This window comes from Echiichthys vipera (assembly GCF_963691815.1).
Source record: "Echiichthys vipera genome assembly, chromosome: 21".
In the NCBI taxonomy this organism is placed as follows: domain Eukaryota; kingdom Metazoa; phylum Chordata; class Actinopteri; order Perciformes; family Trachinidae; genus Echiichthys; species Echiichthys vipera.
Genome location: NC_139846.1, coordinates 5,180,610 through 5,199,882, shown reverse-complemented (window position 1 = coordinate 5,199,882; position 19,273 = coordinate 5,180,610). Strand labels below are relative to the sequence as shown.

Here is a 19,273-nt window from a genome sequence, read left to right as displayed (position 1 = left end):
TTCATATAATTCAATGCATTGCACGTATTTCCTCCTGGGCAACTTTGCAGGCCCACAAATCATTTCTTGCCTCTACAGTATAGTATGTTCAAGATAAAAGGGTTGTGTTGACACTAAAAACCTGTGTAGGCCCACTTTATTTCCACACAGAAAATGAATTCATATGGGAATCTATAAAGAATCAGACAGATTAGCAGAATCATTTTTTAATTCCCCTATGTTCAGCAGGTTTTATCCAAGCCCCCACCACAGTGACTTCCTGGTTGATCCAATACAGAAGTGTGAAAAACTGCAGTTCTCTGATTGTCCAGTAGGAGTAGTTTGCATAATAGAGCAGTTTCTCATGGAACCCTATGATAAACAGGCTTTTTCACAGCATAATTAAACCTATTTAAGACCTGAGACAAAAAAAACATTCTAGTCTGTATGTTTAAGTCGTATCTCCATGACAACACTGAGGAGGGTGAATTTTTTTGTAGCAGGCTAGTTTTTATTTTATTGGAGGTTAAAGTGTATGAAGAAGTGGGGGCGTGGCCTCTTGAGTGACAGCTAGCCGCTGGACCTGACTTCTCCTCGGAGGCTAGTTGTCAGGATTAGCATGCTAACTCCGTCATCTTGACCTGGACTTTGGTCATTCGTGTGGTGGTGTTTCCTTAGAGACAAGATGGTTTGCTCTTCGATCGACTGTACAAACAGTTGGTTTAGGAACACAATGGGTTAGCTTTGTTATGCTAATAAAATAGCCGCACTTGCACAGCCTGCTTTGATGGCACATACACTAGATGTTAACCTGGAGCAGCGGGAGGATTCGGGCCGTGAGGGTCGGTGTTTTACAGTCTATGGGCATGGTACAGTGCTGAATATCAGTTTAAATCATAGATCATAAATGCTGCCTGCATTTGACTCACAGAGCCGCAGTAATCTCGACTAGGGACACAGGAAATTTAAAAAAATGACTCCTGTTCCCTCCCAGTCCCGGATAACAATCTCAACATTGACTCCCACTGCCGTTTATCTAGTAACATGCTCTTTTAGCCTTGCTCCCAGGCGGTGGTGCTAATGGACGTATCTCCCTTTTTTGGTAAGAGCAAATGAGGCGGAGTCAAATTTTGACAAGATGGCGGCTCCCTGAGGCGAATATGATTGGATCAAGTAGAGAGAACGGGCCTCAAAGGAGAGGCAACGTCCATTTTTTATAGTCTGTGGTTTTGACTTGTATTTGAATCTGTGTCCCCTTTAACTAATATCGCTCTTGTAGAAATGTTTTCTTTTTTTTCCCCCTGACCCATCCAACCACGCTGTTTTCAGATGGACTTGTGTCTTTTAAGGGAGCACACACTCACACTTCATCATTAGAAATCCATGGGATACTTGATATGCTGTCAAGATGATAAGTGATCTCTAAGAAGTGAAGATATTACAGCGTTGTGACAAAGCCACAACGTCCATCACACAAATAACTTTGAACTATGCATCACATCTTCAGTCTTTCTCTCTCTTACTCTCTGTCCCTCTGTCTGTCAGTCTCTCTCTCTCTCTCTCTCTCTCTCTCTCTCTCTCTCTCTCTCTCTCTCTCTCTCTGTCTTCTCTCTCTCTCTCTCTCTCTCTCTCTCTCTCTCTCTCTCTCTCTCTCTCTCTCTCTCTCATTTTGTGTCTTTTCCTTCATGGCTTTTGATTCTTTATCTTTCTGGGTTTGGGACTCAACTTGAACTTTTCCATACCAACATTTGAAAATTTGCAAATTTTGTTCTTCTAAAAATATAATGCACTGTCAATGCATATTTATGAAGACACAGTTCTGTCGGTCTGTTTTTTTTTTTTTTTCCTCCCCATGCAATAATCCAAATGAATGCAAATTTGAAATTGCTTTATTTGCATATTGCAGTCACACAGCAATAGCTCTTTCTTAACAACATAACAGAGGTAGCGTAATCAGCCTCTAAAGACTCAGAGGGAAAATATTTGCTCAATTTGAGATGATTCTAAATAAATGACATCCTGTATATGAGTGTATCATTCTATCTCTGGGAATACGAGAATCATCCCATCATCGGAGAGTCGACATGACATGATACTCCGATTGGCTAATGCTCACATATTGGACTTCCATCCATCCATCCTCGGGCTTTGTTTGCTGTTGACTGTCCAATATATTTTGTGCTCACTGTCAGCTCTGTGGCAGCTTGCACGATGTCCATCCCAGTCACATCAAGCCGTCCTAAAGCGGCTGTCTTGCCCTACAGTGAAATATGACTTCCTCCAAAAGGTATTATTTGTTCAACAAAATGAAAACACAGTGTCGACCCGGATTACATTGGGTGGATGTACAAGATGACGGGCCAAATAATGCTTGCTTTACATGCAGCGGAGTGGAAGTCAAGATAGCAGTCTCCGCTTCCAACCTACTGTAATTGAGGAGATTGTGAAGCTTCGTGGCAAGGTCAGGACGACTGTGGAGGAAGAAAGGCGGTTTTGTGAAAGGAGCTGAATGGGGCTAGTGCTTTGCATTCCTATCGTGTGTCCACGGAGGATAGAGTCATCCAACCAAATGAGATTCTGCAACATACGTCCTCCCAGTGAGGGTTGACTTTCAGCCCTGGCCTAAAAGGATTACAACACTCCGTATGGTGTGAGGCAAGCAAATACGAGAACAAAAAAAGTTGACAAGAACAAAAAAAAAAGAGTGACTGAAGATCTGAAGTAAAGTACCGAGCATGATCAAACCACTTTGTCTTCAGAGAGTGGTGATTGATGTGCCACTCGTCCTTTTAGCTTGTAAAAAGACTAATAGCAAAAGAAGAATGGATTATCTGAGTGTGGTATACACTTAGAGAGCCAGAGGCTGAGGCCTAAGAGCCCTTCTCCTGAAGACGCCATTAAGGCATCAACCTTCGAGCGCCACACTTAATCATGACTGAGCGCTTGTTGCTTCCCCCGCGAGTACATGCAGCTGGCCACTTCTCCTCATTGTGAGCTCACTAGCCAGTTGTCACACAGGATTGCAGTATGGAGATTGTATCTGATTGCAATTACTGTTTGTTAATTGCTTGATAAAGTACATGCAATGAATGAGGCCCTAAAAAGAATGAATAGCTTTTGAGTTGAACACGTGGCTCAACTTAGAAAGCAACTGCATCTGTATCCTCAGGTGGAGGCCTTGTGCTCACAATGTGGTGGGTCTGAAGAAAAAAAACAACGAGCAGAAACACAAAAGGGAAGGCTTTTGTCATCGTAAAGTGACATCATGGCAACCAGAGAACACAGCATGGAACAAAACCACTTTTGTTATCAGTGGGAAAAAATGAATTGGAAATAACACAATGGCAGGTTATTATAAACAAGGGAGCAGCTCTTGACACTCAGTAAAATATAGAATGATGAAACTATACTTGAATTACAACATCCTGTCTCCAGTTATTTGGTAAACTCAATCTCCCCCAGTTGCTTTTTTCCCTCTTCCTCTTTTACAACGGCTTTATCGAGTTGCGAAGTGCTAACAAAGGAAAGTTTAATCTTTCCTGAACAAGCGTAACAAAAGCAGTTGGAACAGGAAGGAATTAAGGGAAGCGATCAAGATGAAGGGGAACAGGAGACTCTGGCAGTCTCTTGTTGTGAAGCTGGTTGGCTGCTAATCTTGCTATATTGGCCAATGATTTTTCTTTTCCTGCAGGAGGAGAATCGTACACTGCCTCTCATTAGCAGGCGAGCTGCATACAGGCCTCGGAGGGCCCTGGCTGTCACTGGGGGAAGAGAATGTTTGTTTATTTCATTATTTCTTGCTTTACCAAAGGGCACGTATCCACTGAAAATGGTTAATGGCCTGTGGTTTAGGAGTGTTTGTGCTGTACTATCATATCTCATAAAGTATTTACAGCCCCTGATAGGCCCCAGTGGTTCTGGGTCTGCTGGGTAGACTCCTCAACACAGTCGCTAGCAAGTGAGCAATGTTCTCTGTATGTGAACAAACACACCAGCGTGCACGCAAACACTAGCCTCCAGTAATGGGCTGGAAATCAGAGGAAAGGAAAAAGGCAGATGAATACAGACGTAATGTTCTTCCCCAGTCCTGCATGACTCAGCGGTCGAGGCGACCTGGGGGAAGGACTCAACGTCTTGTGGCAGTGGAGTGGAAAGGTGCAGGGATTTGTGTGTTTGTTTGTTTGGGGGGGGGGGGGGGGGGGGTGTAGGTCTGTGTTCATGCTCCCCCCATTACCAGCTGCTCACCTTGGCAAAGAGGCGAGGAGTTTGCAATATGGCACAGGCCTGGCTGTACCGCGCCATGGCAACCCCTGTGGTCCCCAGCGGCGACCTGGAGCACACATTGGCAGTGTTTGTTGATTAGGCGATAAGTTCCCGCTTGTGTGCTGAGAGGGGGTGACTTCAATTATGCTCTCCTCCTTCACAGTGTGAGCGGCGGAGGAAAGAGTGTGATGAGGTCATGCAGCGTAGAGACCCGGCAAACATCTGTCTGACAATCTTGCAGGGGTGAAGCGATGTCTGAGCGAGATACGCCCACATTACCACTGCACCTCGCAATTGTTACCATGCTATCACTTGCCTACTACTGTTTGAAACACCCGTTGGTTTTGTCAGGGTGCTATAAATTGGTTTTGTATCATCAAAGATTCAGGCTTTGTCTCTGAAATCAAGTACTACGTTGGCCAAGTTTCATTCAAAAAAGAGGGAAATAGATATTACAGAAAGCAGGGCTGCAGCCAAGATGTTATTTAACCATTCAATCATATTTTTTGTATTTTTTTATCAGCCTAAATGATGGTCTAATCGTTTAAAAGCATTTAAAGCCTTATTTCATTTCAATCTATTTGTTTATTCATTTTCATGCATGCACTGCAAAGATAAAACTAGGGTCCATATCTTTAGAATAAAGGGAGAAATTCAACTTGATTTAGAAAAATACTTGAAACTACCTGAAATTAAAAAAAAAAAAGTTAAAAAACAGTTTAAAAAAAAAAGAAAAGACAGACAGAAGACATACATTAGACACTGAGTCTTTTAAAAAAACAGAATACCCTTAAAAAAGACACCATGTATAGTTTATGTGTAATTGTACAGTGTAAACAGCTACTCAGGTTGTTTAAATCCTCCATATTCCCAAAACCAACAATGAGGACATGACCTCGGCTAAGCCCTGCAGCAAAAGCGAATACAAACTGAGAATTGCCTGTAATTAAAAGATAACATGCTGGAAAATGTGCACAGAACACAGAACAAAAAAGATGTCACATGTACACAAGAGAAATACTGTATATGTTAACCGACATTTCACCTTTAAGTCTCTGCAGCCCTGACCACATATCTCAAGTTTACACATCAACAGACATTTGAAAGGCTATTTTTGTGCACAGTCTGAGGCTACCATCTGGCTACATAAAGCAGCCAGTTCTCGACAGGCCAGGACACAAGGCCTTAAAGGCTAACTGGCTAATTGCCCTAAGCAGCCCATTTCCAGTGCCATCTTTTTGGCCTAACTCGAGTGAAGTACAAATGGCAGCCAGATCGAGTCTGCACTAACATTTGCGACACTTGAAGCTGATTAATTTCACAAACAAAGACGGCCTGCTTCTAAGTTCTCACGCAGATGTCTGATGAGTACCACTTCACTTCTCAGCCCACTTCAAACTGGAAGATGAAGCACATAGGAATGGAAATACATATCTTCTACCGTGGAAAAAAATACCAACCATAAGAAATATTATAGTATCGCTCTGTACTGAGGGCTAATTAAGTGGAAGGTTTTGAAATATATAGCATGTCATTGATGATATAATGGTTAAAGTAAATGCTCAATAGTTTATTTCACAGCTAAATCACTGATAATAAATCTTTTCTAGTCATTTTTGTCTTAAAGCCTTGTTTTTCCTGTGAGAGTATTCTAACCTGTTTGCAAATCAGCTTGTTTCAAGGATTCTCTCTTTCTCTGTAATCAAGTTCCATTTTTCTTGACTTTAGTGCAGCAGCGTTCCTCGATCGTTTGAGACTCAAGACACGGGTTTTTAGAAGATTATTAGTCGCTTTCTGTTGCACACACTTTGAAATAGTTTGTCATTACAACTGCAGACTGTTTCACTTGTTTCAAATGAGGAATAGTTTGGAATTCTTGGAAACACGCTCACTTGCTTTCTTTCTGAGGGTTAGATGAGAAGATTGATATCACTCTCATGTCTGTGCAATAAAACTGAAGCTATCACAAGCTACCTGTTAGCTTGTCACTGATTAAGACGTATATTTGTTTCATGCATATGAAAACTGAATTGTAAAAAAAATGCTATGCTAAGCTAATCGGCTGTAGCCAAATATAGGAGCGTACCCATGTTCCCCAGGTCCTATGTTCCCTTGTTATTTTTTCCACAATAAGTGCCGAATTCCCCGGCTGATAGGCTTATGTAGACCCTAACCCTGACCCTCACCCTTCACACTAACCATAACCCTAACAAAATGCTGAATTAAATCTGCGAAGACAGAAGCTTATGCAACTGGGGAACATAGGGCCCTTTTAGGGAAAAAGGGAACATAGGATGGGGGAACATAGGGATAAGAGACCCCAAATTTTTACTGGACAGACAAGGGAGCGGTGTTGTGAAAAGGATTACTATTATAGACAGAATGAAATGAGATTTATTTTCCTTTGACAATGTCCTCTTCACAAAAAGACCAGAAGTCCCAGTGTTAATGGACATAGCATCATGCTCTCTGCTTTTTTTACGATTTGGTACCGTAGGAGGGCAAAGGAGAAAAGGCTAGTTATTGATGTGTCAGAGCTTCTTGGTGACCATACTGAATCCACATGTGGCTTCTTTTTCTCCTCCTGTGACAGTTTAATTGCATTTTCAATATAAATTGATCAAAGGGCCATTGTGAATGCACGTTGGGCTGCCACATTGATTTCCGGGGGAGTTTCCCCCCCCTCTCTTAATTTGAGTGGAAGGGCAGCAGTAAATTCTCCTCGCCGGCAAGGTGGGCAACTGGGAGGGCAGGGGTCACTGCAGCGGGAGCTGGAGTTCGATACTCTGAGCTGTCTTATAATATCCTTCAGGGGGGTGAGGAGGGACTCTTCAGAACCACAAGATCTGTCTGTTTCCATAGAAATGACAGTCGACACAGCATATGTCACACTGTCTATCTCACATCTCAGCCGAAAGGAGAGGACTCAACCGTTATTAACTGAATTGTCGTGCCGGCAGAGATAGCCGGCTTGATAGACAATCATAGAAAAGGACATTGAAGCTATAACAGCGGGAGAAAGATAATAATGTTGAAGTGGATTGTTTTCAGCCAACTGAGTCTCTATTTGGAAGCACATACTGTAAAGCAGAATAGAAAACAAATAGAATTCTGCAGGATATTCTCTTGGCTTGGTTAGACAGAAAGAATAAGGGGAAAAAAAGAAGAAGATTTGTTTTGACCAGAATTCAAGTGAGTTAATGAAACAGCACTCCACTCTAGATCCTAATCCGAAGACGCTAGAATTCTGCAACACACTCGTCTGGCTTGGTTAGACAGACAGAGAGAGGAATGAAAACAGTCATTTCTTCTTTTTTTTTTACCAGCATTGAAGCAGGCGAACAAAATAGTGTTAAAGATGCTAATCCACAAAGCTGTTCGTCTCGCATGTGCCAGCTTTGCCCTGATAAAACAGCATGAATTAGTAAAGCTTCTGAGCACCTGGGGATGAAAAGCTTTTTAATATATGATGAGAAGGGAGACTTTGCAATGTGCTCCCACGTGACCCAGCTGCAACGCACAATATCCCCCCTCAGTCTGTCCACCGGCAGAGCCAAGAACGCTCGTAGTCACAACAACAACTCCTGCTCGGAGTAAAATACGCATTCAAAACTGTCAAAATCAAACGTGCCGGCTCACGCAGGTTAAGGAGGCGTCAACAACAGACTGTGGAATCACATACTGCTGCCCACTTATCGGGGGAAACATTCAGATGGCGTTTGCCGGGGTTTGTACTTTGCAAACATGTGCCCTCGTTTTGCCCTTTACCTCCCCCCGCAATTATTACCATGTCCTTGGTTATTAAAGAGGGGAAAGGGAAGTAGGCAGGGAAGCAGTGGGAGGGGAAACGACTGGACAAGCTTTTGATGAGTTCTCAGTGATAAATATGTTGGGGGGATTTGGTGGTGGAATTAAAATGTCAGCGCATGCTAAGCTGCTGTTCTTGCAGAAAAAAATTAAACAGGAGATAGAGAGGGAGAGAGCAAATAATAATGAGAAGCGCCACAGAAAAGTGTACTCTGGTGGTCCTCTGGTATGTTGGTCATGTTGCCGATCCATCAGGGATTGGCAGGCGGCGGACGTGCGCGTACTCATACTGGTACTTCACAGACTTGGACCCCACTGGTGTTCTGTTTTACAGCACTGTGAAAATGCCACCATGGCCCTGCGGTAAAAAGCGTGATGACAACCTGCATGTAACAGTGGCAGAAAATGCAATGTTTTAAACGCTCCGGCTCTGTGTTTTCTTCTTGGCAGGATGTGAATTTCACAGAGATGAGGTGAAGCCACGAATGTGTACCAGGCTGATGCGATGACAGTTTACTAAAGATGATATGAATCTGTTTAATAACACCAAACGCACTTATCAAAGCTGTCAGTGTTTCTTTGCCAAGGCCCAGATTGGTCAGATCACTGATATGTGCAGTGTATCAGAAATACTTGTGATTCTACTTTGAAATTTGATTTGGTTGACATCCTTGGTACAAAGTGTTTATTACTGGGATGATTTTTTTTTTTCTTGCTCTGCACTTCTTAGATCACCTTTCAATCAAACAGTGCAGGCCACACTGTAATGTTTCTCTTTGTTCTTGGACTTAGTAGATGAAGTTTGTGTTCACTCTGGCTATTTCTGCTCCTGCCAACTAGGAGATGTTTCCATGGAAAGAGCTTGCTGACACTTGGTGTTCATGAGGGCAAATTACAGTAAACAAATGTGAAAGCTTCCATAAACCGCAGTGAGAATCACTCTTGCGCTATGACAATTAAAGACAGAGAGCTGCAAAGTGGAAATGTGTTAAAATAAAAACGCAACAAATTATCGCTAGAAATGGTTGTTGTGGTGCTGCCGTGGTCAACATTATCTTTTTTTTTTTTCTCTCTCTCTCTCTCTCCACAGCTTCACTCAGATTCAGATCGAGGAGATGGGAGCGTGAGGTACGTGCTAACAGGGGAGGGAGCGGGGTCCCTCTTCAAGATAGACGAGAACTCGGGGGACATCCACGCCACCAAGAGGCTGGACAGGGAGGAGAAGGCCTACTACATCCTCCACGCCAAAGCCGTCAACCGCTTCACCAATGAGGCGCTGGAGGGTCAGTCCGAGTTCATTATCAAGATCCACGACATCAATGACAACGAGCCTCGATTCACCAAGGACCCGTACATGGCCAGAGTCCCTGAAATGTCTGACATCGGTGAGCTCCTGCCATAAATATTCCTCATAATTCTATGTTCATATTGCATGTATGTACCTTCACTGTCATCATTTATTCACTTATATTGGATTTGTTATGGTGATATATGCGTAGGGTGGGGTCATCATCTCAATCATCTTTGAAGAGCATCAAGATAATTTCACTATTCGAAAGATCGTTTTGTGGTCCCGATGAATGATTCTGTGGCTTTAGTTTAACATGTGTAATATGTTTTCTTTCATGTAATGCCTGACAATGGAGTTAGGCGTTATTTCATTGAATATCAATTTGATTGAATGTGAAGATTCATCTTTGACCTTGGAAATAGTTTGATAAAATATTGCCCTCTCTGGCATATAGGAAGAGGACCGTGAGTTAAGAATTGAATTGGATTTTTATGATTTTAATTGAATTGGATTTTTATGATTTCACATACATTTTTTTTACCATATTAAACTCCTTTTATTAAGGGATACCTTTTCATGACAATGTTTTAATAAAGCGTCACAGTGCATGAGCTCAGACTTTAGAAATCAATTCATAGACTCCAAATTGTGACTCCGAACCGAACTCAAGAAAAGTGAACACATTACTCCAAGTTTTATGACCAATATGAAATGACTGATTACTTTAAGCCCTACATGGTCTGGCCTCAGGGTATATATCTTAACTGCTGTCCCCTAACCAACCAGTGCGCAGGAGCCTGCTGACTGTTCCCTTCTGACGCTTAAAGACTGACAGGGGGCCGAGCGTTTGTGGTTAGGGCTTCTCTGCTGCGGGACTCCATCTTGCTACATCTCATCTTCATCTAAAGGCTTTCTTATGATTTCTCCTTTAAATTTTAGGTTTAGTTTTGTTCTTAAAAAGATATTTTACCCAGAACAGAGCTTCAGTGATTTGCTGAAAGTTTGGGGAGAACGTGATGACATGAAACAATGCATTTCGTATCATTCTGCGTATTTCAGTGGATCTCCGATGCTCCGTTGGCACGGGGACTTCTACCACAGAGACTGGCCAAACACCGTTCACCTGAACATAAAGGCCACATGACACAGAGCTAGATTAAAATAATATTTCAATATCGAGTTACACTTCCATTTATTCTTGATGTAAAGTATAATCATAGTAATAAGTAATCATCTATTTTTTTAAATTTGTATTCCTTTTTTCCCATATACTTGCCTGGTTATTGAAAAATGTTTTGTGTATTTTTGGGTTTTATGTTTTTGCTGTAAATTACTTTGTAATGCTGGTTTTGCGAATGCTATGAAAATGATCATTTGGTACCTTTAATACCTTTATTATTATTATTGTTATTATTATTATTATTATTATTATTATTATTATTATAAGAGTTTTTATCTAACACAGGTCCCTCACAAGGTCCTTGTAACCACATCCTTCCCCCACCCTGATAGCTGTTTCTGCCATATAAGGAAATGAATGCGTTAATAGATAACAAAAATAAACAAATAAATGGTGGCTCAGTAAATAAATAACACTGTGGTTTCTGTGTGCACAGCCGACAAAGACAGCTGCATTTAATTTGTAAAACCATATTATCATAAAACACACAATAATTAAGTATTTACACGAATGAAGGTATGTGTGTGCTTGAGTGTGTGTAAAGAGCTGGATTAAAAGGCTTATGATTCAAATAGGATAAAGACGTTGTAAAATGCCAGTCTTACTGGTTCAATGGGGCTTTATCAATCATAATAATGATGCAGACTCAACAAAGAGTCTCCCACTAATTAAATGAGACTAGGATGACCAGAGAATAAACAAGGTAAAGCGTCTCTGTGATGCTAAAGCGCTGGCGCAGATAATCTTATAAATACACTATTGTATCTTATTAAAACAGTATTTAATTTAATTACCAGCATTGTCAGCTGTGTCATCACAGTGAATAATTGTGGATTCCACTTCTGCAGACTCCATTTGCTGTCTCTTATTATCATCTCTTCTTGTCATTCGGCACCAAATGAAACTTTAATTCAGCGTGCACTTTGGCACCAGCTCTTAGTCTCGGAGTACATAGTGGCCTCATGAATATATATAAACAATATAAAATAGGCTGCTAATCAATACTTGCATGAAAACATGGTTTGAACTCTCTGTTCTGTTCTGTTCTGCTGCTGCAGAGCTTCTGGGACTGAGGGACATCGGTCTTGCAGCCCAGACATGTGACAGAGTTGTCACTTGGTTCAGCAACCCCAAGAGAGAGGCCAGCACTTATCTAAGGGCAGCACGGGTGCCCATGGCAACAACTGAGGTGTGATGTCACCGCTTGGCAGAGCATGTGTTCACGAGTGGCTGCGTCGAGACACTGCCCCTTTAAAAGTGACATAGACTTTGAGTTTTATTATAGCCTCACAGCCCTGACATTATTCTCTCGGACTCTCAGGCTGGGACGACTTTGACGCGTCCCTCCTTTGACAACTGAACGATTACAGCCGGGGTAATTCACTCCCCCTGCACGCAAAAAATCTATGATTATTTCAGACTTGTTTGTCATAAAATTCTTTTCTCAAAAGCTTTAAGTCTGATGTGAGATGGCTGATGTGGATCAGTGATATTTTCTAAAAGCCGCCAATGTCAGAAAAGCCTCTTTGAGTCTAATACCCTAGTTAAAGGTATTAGTGATCAAGGTTCGGTGAACTTGCTCAGGAATCTTCCTGAACCGTCACTTACACCAAATCAGACAGCCGTGGTCTTTCTCTCTCTGCTCTTTGGTCCTATGACCCCCCCCACACACACACACACACACACACACACACACACACACACACACACACATACATACACACACACACATACACACACACACACACATCATCCTTCATCCATACGAATGACATTGATTTTAAAGGAGGGAAACTCTCCTCTCGCCCCTTACAGATCATAGCTGACATCAAATTAGAGAACTTTCATGGGGTCGTTATCCCATTGCATTGCACGATTCTATATTTATACCACTTTGCCATTAAATATTTCTACTCAATTAATTTTCTTCTGCATGTAATGAGGCAACACTTGGACCCGCAAGGCGCCTTTTGGGAGGTAGTACTTGGCTAACCGTTTCCCTTTGTTCTACTGAAATAGGGCTTCAGCCTCTCTGGAAGAGAAAATGGATCACAGTTGTTCGCCTGCTATCAGATATTTGGTGTCTTAGACACTCCAGATTTGTGGATATACTAATAGGCTTCTTGGGGGTTGCAAAGAGCCGGTATCGGTGCCACTTTTATGCTTAGAGAGATATACTTAGAAAAATACATTAGGACTTATCGATTACCCACAAAAATCAATCATGTATAAGGGTATAAGTGTCAGAGGAATACAGATTGGTCGGGGTAATGCAAAGGGACAGAATCAGTCACATTCTGCACGAACATGATTAGAAGAGGATCCGACACCTCGTCAGAAGGTGCATCAGCTTGACCAATTATCCAGCAGGCAATTTTCAGCAGTATTCTAAATCCTTGTCATGAATCTTCTTCTCCCAGGCACCTCTGTGATTCAGGTGACGGCCACGGATGCAGACGACGCCACCTACGGGAACAGCGCCAGGGTGGTGTACAGCATCCTGGAGGGGCAGCCGTACTTCTCCGTGGACCCAGAAACCGGTCAGTGTCGGGTTCAATGCATGAATTTGAGTCAGTACACAGCGGGTGGTGATGTGCTTTGTGTTCGGCCTCCATGTTGTTGCTTTTGCTTTTCTAGCCTTGGGAGTTGTGACGTTAAGAGAAACCAACTTGTTTCAAGGACTTTCTAGAAATGATTATCTTTATCGTCAAGAAACAAATAAAACTGAACTACATTCTATAAAATGCTTCAAACTAACTGATTGTCACAGGATAAATAATTCAATATAATAATTTCAATGGAATCGTATCGTGATGATTACATATCGAGAGATCCTTTACACATACGTGCATCATCTTAATTGATAATAACAAGATCATACATCATCTCAATCTGATGAGAAATATTTTGAGTTTATATTTTGCACTAAAGTTCTTAATAAAGTGAGAAAATACTCAGTTGAATTCAATTTTATTTATAGTGCCAAATAATGACAAAAGTCATCTCAAGACATTTTACATATAAAGTAGGTGTAGATCACACTCTCAGGCTTTTTTCCAATTTGAAGGAAGAACGCTCAGCAACCATCTTTTTAAGGACGGCACTTCATAGAACGTCCCCAAGCCCTGTTCCAATGCTGAGAACACAAATTTGCGCTCTTTGTTTTGGAGAATTCTGATAATTTTCAAGGATGCGCGGGTGGATCCTCATCGAGCTAAAATACCCCAAATCCTCTGCGCTCACACGCTGTGCAGGGTAATTAAAAATGGCATAAGGGAAACAATAAACTTTCAAATGTAAGTGAAATTCTTTTTTAATACTATTGCTTTTTGTAGATTTCATAGATTCATCATGAAAATGCAAAACAAAAAAAAAAATTAAGCTTAACCCTTTGAAAACGGAGCGGCCACAGGTGGCTCCTGTTTACATGATCATGTTTACAACCATCTCAAATCAAAACCATTATAACGAGAGCATTCGTTGTTTTTGCAGCAGAAAGCGAAGGCTTAGATCTCTCAGATGATTATATTGGATTGCGCGCTGTCATCACGTTATGTGGTGCCCGGAAAACGGGCTGACAACGGCGACGTTGCCAGAGTATTAACCCTGTCACGGCCACGGGACATCTTCCTGTTAACATGATCATGTTTAAAACCATCTCAAATCAAAACCTTTATAACGAGAGCATTCATTCTTTTTGCAGCAGAAAGCCACGGCTTAGATCTCTCAGATGATTATATTGTATTGTACGCTGTCCTCAAACATCCATTGTTTCTTAAAACATCACACGCAGTTTCAAAGCACTCACAAGTTGTTCCAAACTAAAACGCTCACAAACGTTAGACAGCACTCTAGACTCACCTCTATAGAACGCCACTCATAAGGAAGTGTTCTAGCAAGACTGCAACCTCCACTTTAATGCAGCCTATGACTTATTCATGAGCACACAGAGACCCAACGATTCTCCCATGAGCAACTACAAGTTGCAATATCTATAAATGCATGGGATCAATACACATATAGTACTCAGTACCTTTAATTTGGTACGTATTTAATTCACACAGGAGTTTATAACGATTGCCTTCACCATGTGGTTATTTCATATAGACTATTTATTTTGTCAAATATATCTTTACCATGAAATTACCTGCATGGGGATAGATCATCCCTTTTTGCAGACAAAAATGACGGTTGACGGAAGATGAGGTTTTCACAGTGTTGAGATCTTTCCAGCTCAGCAGCAGTAAACTTTGATTGTTGAAGTGCATCTAAAACATCAAAATGTCTTAGTTTTAGTCCTTCACAATCAAAAGACAGGGGCTTCTCTGTAGATGCATCTTTTTACGGGTGTTAAATTTTACAATTTTTATAAGCAAAGATCCATCATAGAAAAGGCAAAGATTACAATGTGTCCTCAGCGATTGAAACCTCAGTAGACCAGCATGAACTGCACCTAGCTTTCTGACTTATTTGCACAACTCATCACTTTTTCTCCAGTGGTAAAAAAACTCTTATCCCGTTGCTCAAACAATGCTACTGCCACGGCATTCTCCACCTACATACAAGTTTACACCCTTTCGTGCGGAGGAGGTCATTCTGGGAAATCAAAACAAATCACTATCTGAAGCAAAAATAGAGGACGCAATCTGAGCTTTTACCAAGAAAGGAAATTAAAACAATTTATCACAAAATAACTCCCTGAATGCTGTGAATTTTTCCCTTCACCCAACTAAAAATACCCACACGCCTGCCACCTCTCTCACAGGCTGACGGGCGAGTGGGATTTGTAGCAGAGAAAGTGGCAAATCACCAACCCCCAAAAAAATGTAGCCGCTTGCTAGTTTTAATCATTAATGTGCGCTTTGGAACACTTCCCGCTCGTGTCTTTTTTACTTAAACAAAAGGGGAAACGACAAAAAAAAAAACATTTGCAGATTAGCAGAGGGATTAACAGTAATATGGTTTATCCCACATGTGGTATGTAAGCTGACATCCCCTCTTACACAAAGACATGCCTGGACATCACATTATAAGCAGGATTTGTTTCTCCTCTCCTCCTCGGTGTGTGTGTATTGTAGTCATTAAGCAATAACAAAGGCAGACAGAGATATAGAGAAAGCGTGATGCTGCTATAAAGCTGCTGTACGTTTGCTTCCTTTCCTGAACGATTGCTGTTCTCTTTACAGTGAGGTGTCCGTGAGATAAATTGCACATCGTTAGGATGGGGAGAAACAATGTCACACTGAGGCTGCATTTCCTTTTTGCCGCCTTATGTATGGGAGGAAGAAAAGAGCAAGGTGGAGGGCCTTTTTAGGGCAGTTGATCTGAGTGATGTACCGCAGCAGCCTCTCCTTCTTTGTTATTGTTTGATATGGAATGAATCTTCTATTCATACGTGATGAAGTGAAGTGATTAAGTTTTTCAAAGCTTTTTAAAGTTAATTAAAGTTTATTTAGGGTGAAACTTATTTGTTTTCATCTTTATTCTCCCACTTTACTACGTCCGTCTGCCTCTCTCTCCTCATCCGCATCTTTTTTTATGCTGCTTCAAATTCAAACGGGTAATAGCAGACAGGATTTGAGACCGGCTCTGATGGAAGATGGAGCGCACCTTTTGAATATGCTGCCAATTATTGCTTCACTCAGTGTCTGTCCTGACTCCAAACTCAAGATCTAACACGTCAGAGCGGAGAAGTAAGCAACTGTGCGACACTTGAAAGGCTGAACATTAACAGAGTCTTAATTCCAAAGAGGGGATAAATGATGCCGAATGCATTTGGAAAGGAATGTAACACGTAGTGTTTTTTTGTAGATTGGCCCTTTGGTCCACTTACCTTTTAAATCATGAGAACACAGACTCCAAAATGCGCTCCTGTGACCGCCGAGCTCCATGCCGCTGTGCCCGCTCAGCAAGAGAACTGACCTTTCAGGAATAAAATGTTCGTAGTGGTTTAATTATCTGGCCTGTAGATGCATAAATCTAAAAAAAGGAAATATCATTTAGTCAATACAGCTGATGCAGACAGGCTTATTTTCCGAACAGAATACTACAGCGATTTTTAAATAATATGCAGTCCACCTGTGGAAAAGGGTCATTATTTTGATGTCATATGGCGGCTGGAGATTGTGAAGGTTGTACCCAAAGTTGCGTCCTTTGATGCAAATAAACGTCCTTTGATGCAAATAAACAGAAGTGGTTAGAAGTTTTGTTTCACTGTCAGATTTTCATACAGATTTTAACAAATGTATAAAGTATTTGTGGGATGGCAGCAAATGATTCTCTTCATCACTGATTAATGCTGATTATCTCCTTCATTGACTGACTAATCATTTTGTCAATAAAATGTCAAAAAATGGTGAAAAATGCCCAAGAACCCAAGGTTTTTTCTGGCCAACAGTTCACAATCAAAAGATATTCAGTTTACTGTCATATATCAACGAATGGTAGAAAATTCTAACAGTTAAAAGCTGAACCAAGAGAATTATAAATGTGTTTTTGGCTTAAATATATGACTGAAACGATACATTTACTATTCAAATGGTTCTTGATTCATTTTCTGTCAAAGGACTTATAGTTTCAGGTTAATTGTTTTTTTTTCTTTTTAGATACTGAAATAAATAAAATGATTCTCGTGAGTCTACAGATTTTTTTTGGCAGTTTTTTCAAGCCTTTTATTATATAGGACAGACAGGAAATAGAGTGAGACGTGCTGCCTTGAGGACCCTCAGCCTCTTTACATGGGGTGACTGCTCTAACCACTGTGCCACCGGACGCCCCCTGAGTCTACAGCTTTGAATAGGCTCATGACTTTACTCATACAGGGGGAAATATTAACTAATAGGTATCATCATGAAACTTGATCAGATGATTATTAATGTTAAGACAATTCTTTTTATTACAAGTTTTCTGAAATGTTTTGTTATGCAGTATGCAAATGAGGCATTATCTTATTAAATATGAGCTAATTTTCATCCATTTCCAGTAGAGAAACTTGAACATTGGAATGTTTGGTTCAGTTATATTAGTTCAAGGTTTTTACAGATATCTTTTATCACTCCATGAATCAGAAAATACTGGCAACAGTCAAACATCAATTTTCACCATATTTTTAGAAAATAAAATGTTGAATATATCAGGCTATGAATGATATCTGAACAAACCTTCAGAATATAGACAGGGGGAAACGGGAACATTTGGTGTCAGTAAGTGCTGCCAAAGTGGAGATTTGAGTCTCAGTGAGAAAAACTCTTTTTGAGAAAACATCCTTTAAAGATATGGATTGCACAATAACATACATTTTGCAAGACACTGCAGATGATTAGGGTAAAAAAACAAAAACAATTTAACTAATAGATATCACTTTGAAAGTTCCCTAGTTTATTACTGACATTAAGTTACAAGTTTTCTAAAATGTGAGGTTTAATTATACAAATAGGCATTATAACTTTTGGTGAATTTAGGAGAAATCTGTAGACACAAACAGACACGGTGAAGTCAAAGAAACACGTACATTTAGATTTTGGATTTTTTCAGTCCACCAGTCTGAAAGAAGACATGTTAAAGTGTAATTTCAGTGCAAAATCATCCCATGGTCTTTTTCGACACTTACATACACGGAAAAAACTGTGTGAATGGCTTATTTGATGTATGCAAGTGCTGAAAAAGAACATGGGATTACACTTTAAGGAAGGAAAATAGTCCCAAATCTTCCCCCCAAAATTGTGTCTCTCCTTAAATAATCAGACAGACGTTCTGTACATTTGTCCTCAGGCTTGATCAAGACTGCCCTGCCTGGCATGGACAGAGAAGTGAAAGAAAACTACCAGGTTGTGATCCAGGCTAAAGACATGGCTGGACAGATGGGCGGGCTCTCAGGCACCACGACGGTCATCATCACCCTCTCCGATGTGAACGACAACCCGCCACGCTTCACCAAAAGTGAGTACAGCCTTCTGGAACACACGCACACACACACACACACACACACACACACACACACACACACACACACACACACACACACACACACACACACACACACACACACACACACACACACACACACACACACACACACACACACACACACACAGAGTGACCAATAATCAGCCTATGAAAAAAACACTTGTCAGTGTGAGCCGGTTCCAGGCAGCCAGCCCCCATCTGGTGTCAGTTTTTAAAAATGAATTTAGATTATTGAAGGGAGCTCTGGTTTTTGTGCGGCTGAGGCGGGCCTCTTAAAGGCAGGGAATAATTAAATATAGAGCCATATGACAGAGCGAAGGGTCCTGCAAAGTGCATCAGATCAGCCCTGTAATCCCTATTAAATGAAGAGAGTACATTCACTGGGTTTTATCTCCCTTGCTCTTACTCTCTTTTTGTCTATCTCATGCTATTAAGTCTTTCTTTTGCTGCCTTTTACTCCATAAAACCAATGTTCTCAATTTAGTGCTCCGACTGTCCTTGGTGCATTTTCCCTTCTTTTTGTTAACCTCTCATTCATCAATCATCAATCCTCCCTTTCTACTCCCTTTCGGTCTCACACATTGTCTCCCTTTCTTCTCTTACCCCCCTTTCCCACTCCTCCTCCCACCCGTCTCACTTCCTCTCGTGCATCTGGTGAACGGCAACGACAGCCAGATCAGATTGACAGATTACTGGTGTCGTCGTGTTTCCCCTCAGTAACAGCGAGCGCCCACTGTACAGAGGGGGCGATGCGTGTGTGCAGACGAGAACGAGAGGCAAACATGCGT

At 41.2% G+C, this 19,273-nt stretch overlaps 1 protein-coding gene across 1 annotated transcript in view; it reads left to right on the top strand.

The window, feature by feature from the left end:
* LOC310963344 (cadherin-6-like) overlaps nucleotides 1–19,273 on the top strand; it is a 71,741-nt gene that overhangs the window by 23,979 nt on the left and 28,489 nt on the right. The window contains exons 3-5 of the mRNA XM_083936093.1: nucleotides 9,140–9,434; nucleotides 12,941–13,060; nucleotides 18,291–18,458. Of these exons, the coding sequence (XP_083792219.1) occupies nucleotides 9,140–9,434; nucleotides 12,941–13,060; nucleotides 18,291–18,458 (583 nt within the window). The remainder of the gene's footprint in view (nucleotides 1–9,139; nucleotides 9,435–12,940; nucleotides 13,061–18,290; nucleotides 18,459–19,273) is intronic.